Raw genomic sequence first — 6,000 nt, forward strand, 5'->3', positions numbered from 1 at the left:
AGTGACGGTGTGAAGCAGGAGGTGGAGTTCCTCTGGTGTTAATTAAAGACCAGACCATTGTGCTGGTGTCCAACTTGTACATGTCATTAGTGTATCCAGTCAGCTTGGTGTATCCTCCATGGATAAACATGACCTTCTCCAACACACAGGCTGAGTGGTAGCACCTCTCCTCTGGAACAGTCCCAGAAACCCTGGGTTGGAACCATCTGTGGGAGTCAACATCAAATGCATAAAGCACATTGCAGTAAGCCTCCCCTCCCCAGATGTAGACTGTATCTTCAACCAACACAGCTGTGTGTCCCCAGCGCCTGGATGGAACCTCAAGGTCACCGTCTCCTCTTCCTGGTTCCACTGGGGGTAACTTCTTCCAGCATAAAGACACTGTGTTGAAGACATGGACATCCATCACTCCATCACAGTAGCCTCCAAAGGAATACAGTTTGTTCCTCACTGCTACAGCAGCATGATAGGCTTGCTTTGGTCCTCCTGCTTTGGAAACGGTCCAAGACAACATCAAGTTGTCTGTCTGTCAGTTTGTCTCTCGACGTCTACAGTCATTCAACACGGTGCATCATCTTATATCTTCTGGTGTGAAATCACACGATACACAAACTGTTGCCATGTACGCCTTAACGACGCCAATTAGTGCAACCTTTGAACTATATTGCTATATTTATTACTTCATTGCGGCTACCTTGGGGTCTATGGATCTATGGGTCTATGGATCTATGGGTCTTCCACACGTATAGCATAGTATAGTATATATGTATAGTTTATAATATAGTTTCATTATATAGATATTCCACTGTTACGTTCTTAGCTTACGCATGTTTCATGATAAATGCTTTTTATGTGATGTATTCACATGCTTTTTTGTTCTTGCTTAATGTAAGTCACTCTGGATTAAGAGCGTCTGCTAAATGCCTAAATTGTAAATTGCTACAGCGTTCCCTATAATACTGAGCTGTGTTGTATTTTGAGGCTGTGTGTGTGTGTGTGTGTGTGTGTGTGTGTGTGTGTGTGTGTGTGTGTGTGTGTGTGTGTGTGTGTGTGTGTGTGCGTGCGTGTGTTCGCGCATGCGCGGAATGTGCTCAAGCTGACTGGCTGAGCACGGAATTTGATGTATGGTGATAACAGTGCTGCTCACGTCACGGGGGTGTGATATTTTTCTCCATATCGCTGTGTGAGAGACAGTCCACTGAGCAACTCAAAGTGAGGCTGAATGACAAGCATTTTGCATTCTGGCTCTTTGAGGGGAGCTAGCACCCCCTATGGCCAGCTTGGTGTGTTTGTGTGTTCTCAGGGGCGGCCTTAGGAATCTGGAGGCCCGTTTCAAGACCAAATATGAGGCCCCCACATACCTATGACAGTTGGAATTTTGTTGAGGCCCCCCTGAGGGTGGAGGCCCGTTTCAATTGAAACTGGTGAAACATACTTAAGGCCTCCTATGGATAGGTTTTCATGCTGTGGGACATGGGCCATATTATTGAGAACTTGGCTTGTAGAATGTGTCCTAGATGTGGTGCTGATCTGTTCAGAGGTTTGTGAGATGAGCCCCAGACATTGATTGATTGACTGAATATTTTATTGATTTTTTAAAGTACAGCAGTACACCGAGTTAAAACAAACAAAAAAAGCCAAAGGATTCCATTGTAGTCCATATTATAAACATGTACCACAAACAACTGTGAAAACAGTGCCACAATTGATACAGACAAATAAATATCAACTCAAGATATATAGTTTTAAAACAATTCATGAAAATAATATAAAAAGGTGGTGTGGGGCCAGAGATACGAACATGTAGAGGATGCTACTTACAAGTCACAAGAGACATTATTGCCTGCATGTCCTGCAAAGCCATGCATGACATGATCTGATCCAGAACACAGAGACTGACTGGTGTCAGTGAATCATTCCACAGTAGGCAAACCAGGCTTTTATCATCATAAGATAACTCATCATAATTGCATGTACCCCTTGGCGTGTTCTGTTCTTGTTCGATGTGCCATTTCAGATTGGATATAGATCTCTTGTTGAATGATTTATGACAGGATTTGAGTTGGATTTCATAGACTCTGGGGCAAAATATTTGCTCTACTGATAAAGGCCACATCATGCTGCATGACAACTAATCCCAGTTTTACAAAAACAGACAAAGTTAAAACTTCTCCGCTTGTTATACATTTTCAATGCACATTCAAATACCCTGCGCATTCAGTTATTACATTAGGCTCTCTCTCTCTGCCCCTTATTTCCCTCATTATGTTAGCAAGAAAATCCAAAGTACAAAGCAAGGTAAACACATAGCTTATCATAAGCTAGTAAACAAATGATATTAAACATTAATTTAACTTCCAAAAGTCTAGACTTCAACCCATTTCAGAAGCAAGCAGTATTTCATTGCATCATATCTTAGCATCACAACTTTTGTTAGTCAGTAAAGCACAGTAGCAAAACATAGATTACCAAATGATGGACTTTCCCTGCAGGAAAGTGGCATTTGTATGTGTTCTGGAACTGTTTGTCCTTGACTGTGTGATGACTCGTCTTTGTTTATTCATTAAACAGTTACTACATTTGAGGAAACCTGCTCCCAAAAAAGGACAAAGCATTTGTCAGTTAGGACTACAGGGATTGAAAATAAGGATTCATTTTTGATCAACTCATTCAGTTTTTACCTTTGAAACGACAGTAAGTTGCAGTTTATTACTCACTTTATTGACTCTGCATGGGCTGAAAATCATTCAGTCAACAACGTTTGTTTCATTTCTTGTCAATTATATTTGCATGAATGTAAATTGTACAATGGAAACCATGTTGAATGTCAAGTGTTTTGATGTATTTTTTCCTCACATTGAATAATTATTTAAATTTTATTTTCTGTTTTTTTATAGTAATGACAGTCTGGTTCACCCTCGCTCTCACTCTACTCTGCTTGGCATGCTGTTGCCATGGCACCATGTCTTGTCCAACACTTTGCAAATGCTACCCCAGAAGAGCTGAGGTGGTCTGTAGCGAGGTTCCCCTCACGCAATTCCCATCAGAGGGTCTCCCGGAGAACACGACTCTCCTGACAATACAATACACGAACATCACCTCTATCACTGAGGAAGACCTCAAGGCCATACCCCTCCTGGAAGGTCTACACTTAAACAGTAACAACTTGAAGAATCTTTCCTCTGATCTTCTCAGAGGTGTTCCTCGCCTGAACACCCTGGATCTCACGGGTAACAAATTGGTCTATCTGCCTCCGAATGTCTTCAGCCACGCTCCCCTTCAGACTCTGGTGCTGAAAAACAATATGTTCGAAAAGGTGCACGGAGAGTGGTTTTCTCACAGCAGCAACCTGACCTGGTTGGACATATCGGGGAATCGTTTAACTACAGTCCCTTCAGCCCTGCTTCAGAAAGTGCCCCATCTGGAGAATCTAGACCTCGCCCACAATCGTCTGGAGAAGATCTCCCTTAATTCACTGGACGGCCTGACCAAACTTGAAAGACTTAATCTGCAGAACAACAAGCTAAGCAGCTTGGATGCCTCTATATTCAACAACAACCGTAATCTAACTTTTCTCTTTGTCTCTGAAAACCAGTTGGAAAAGCTCCCTGCAACCATTTTACGGGGCCTTAATAAACTCCAAGGTGTGAGTCTGGACGACAACAAGCTGACCCATATCCCCCCAGATCTGCTAGACCAGCTGCCATCCTTACACGACGAAGGACTGGACCTGACCACCAACCCCTGGCTGTGTGATGGGAAGGTAGAGTATCTCTGGAGATGGCTTCAGAAGAACAAGGCCAAGGCTTTCACAGCCGAGAACATTGTATGTGCTAAACCGCTGTCTCTACAGGGACGCTCAGTGTTGGCACTGAAAGAGGGTGAACTCAAATCTTAGTCTTATATTCTATTGTTCCTTTAATTATGGTGAAAAGATATACTGACATTTGTCGGTCTGCCTTCCTTCCTTTGTTGCTTAATTATTTTCATGACACAATACAATAATTGGGTTTTGTAACATGTTTTGAGTGTTGTTGTTTTGTTCCTACTATGTAGATGTGATTAAATAAACATGATTTCCTCAATGTAAAATGTTTGCATTTTTGTGGAAAAATAAAATTGAATGTCAAATAGTCTAGTCCCTGATTATAATACGACCCCGTTTGTTAGGGCACTCCTTTAATGATTTTGGAACTTGTGTGTGGGACAAAGGGGGGGGGGAAGAAAAAAGAGTACAGTGTTATAATCATTCACTGATGGACAAGCTGGTGTGTTTGCTTGGTTTTGTTTATCATTTAGCAACATTCCTGATTACCAAAACCACACAGGGATAATCTATAAAAGGAGACACACACACACACACACACACACACACACACACACACACACACACACACACGCACACAAACACATAGCTTATCATAAGCTAGTAAACAAATAACATTAAACATTAATTTAACTTCCAAAAGTCTAGACTTCAACCCATTTCAGAAGCAAGCAGTATTTCATTGCATCATATCTTAGCATCACAACTTTTGTTAGTCAGTAAAGCACAGTAGCAAAACATAGATTACCAAATGATGTGTTCTGGAACTGTTTGTCCTTGACTGTGTGATGACTCGTCTTTGTTTATTCATTAAACAGTTACTACATTTGAGGAAACCTGCTCCCAAAAAAGGACAAAGCATTTGTCAGTTAGGACTACAGGGATTGAATATAAGGATTCATTTTTTATCAACTCTGTGTGTGTGTGTGTGTGTGTGTGTGTGTGTGTGTGTGTGTGTGTGTGTGTGTGTGTGTGTGTGTGTGTGTGTCAGAAAATGTTTGGACCTATAGGTTTCAACAACAAACAGCAGGAGCTGCAACCGGACACACTGAGGAGTTTGACCCCAGGCTTCTAGAGAATCTGAATCTCGCTGGCAAAGAAATGAAGCACACTGAACGCCTCAACGTTTACAAACGCCCACAAACTGTTCCTGCAGGAAAATCTGTTATGTGAACTTCCTCCAACACTTCTGGACAGCATGCCTTCTGGACTACTGGATACCAGGGCCAGGGGGACAGCTAGGAGCTCCTTCTGTGAGGTAGTCTTAACCCTATGGTGTGTGACGTGAAGAGTACTTTTGCAGGTGGCTAATGCATCCCCAGCATGTGCTCTTTCTGGAGGAGGTGACGTGTGCCAGCCCTGTTCTTAAAAGCCAACCAGGTGGTGTCTTTAAGTAAGAATGTGCTAGGTCTTCGAAAATGAAACGAGGCTTAAAATAATTGAGATACTAACCCAAACCCTGTTTGGGTCTTGGAACTGCTGTGAGTACATTTCTTACATTTCTTACAATGAATACAATTCACCTCTTTATTCCTCTCTTCATCTTCTTTTGGATATCGTCCAGTCCACAGGGTGGCGTACCATGCATGCTTGAATGCAACTGAATAGACTGATTCTCATTGTAAAATGGTCTTGCATAGGTAGGCTACAACTTACAACCAAGGCTGTGATTTGTGCAAATGTTGTAATTCATCCAAATATCTTTTTTTCTTCTTATGTGGACGCAATATATCTTATTTCGCAATAGATCTTATTTGTTATATTGCATACACATTATCTAGCCTTCTCATAAAATATCAGGATACAAAAAACACATTTTATTACCATCTCAGAGTTTTACTTTTCAAAATGGTCATGATTTTACACAGTAAAAAGAAAAACACCATTATGATAAATAAACGTAATGGTATAGCTAAAAACTATATAAACTACATTCATTCGTATTAGATGCAGGTTACACTACGTTTCAGTGTTGCCATCTGGCTTATAATAATTTGTGCGTGGGCAGTAGGCCTTCTGTACACTTGTTGAATTTTGCCACCAATTGTGTGTATGTGTGTGCGTGCGTGCGTGCATACTTGCGATGCCCACAGACTTAATTATCCTCAGGAATCCTTTATCACTGTGAGTGTGATGAAATTTATGACCCTTTTAAAAATGTAAAACATCACTGC

General features: G+C 41.4%; 1 protein-coding gene across 1 annotated transcript; it reads left to right on the plus strand.

Annotated features, from left to right (window-relative positions):
• Positions 1-2,899: 2,899 nt before the first annotated feature.
• On the plus strand, positions 2,900-3,898 carry LOC310876957 (uncharacterized protein; the record flags this gene model as incomplete). The annotated part of the gene is made up of 1 exon (XM_083790605.1): positions 2,900-3,898. The coding sequence occupies one exon, from the start codon at positions 2,900-2,902 to the stop codon at positions 3,896-3,898; it is 999 nt and encodes a 332-aa protein (XP_083646731.1).
• Positions 3,899-6,000: the final 2,102 nt, after the last annotated feature.

This window comes from Protomyctophum parallelum, assembly GCF_964188405.1.
Source record: "Protomyctophum parallelum genome assembly, chromosome: 19".
Classification (NCBI taxonomy): domain Eukaryota; kingdom Metazoa; phylum Chordata; class Actinopteri; order Myctophiformes; family Myctophidae; genus Protomyctophum; species Protomyctophum parallelum.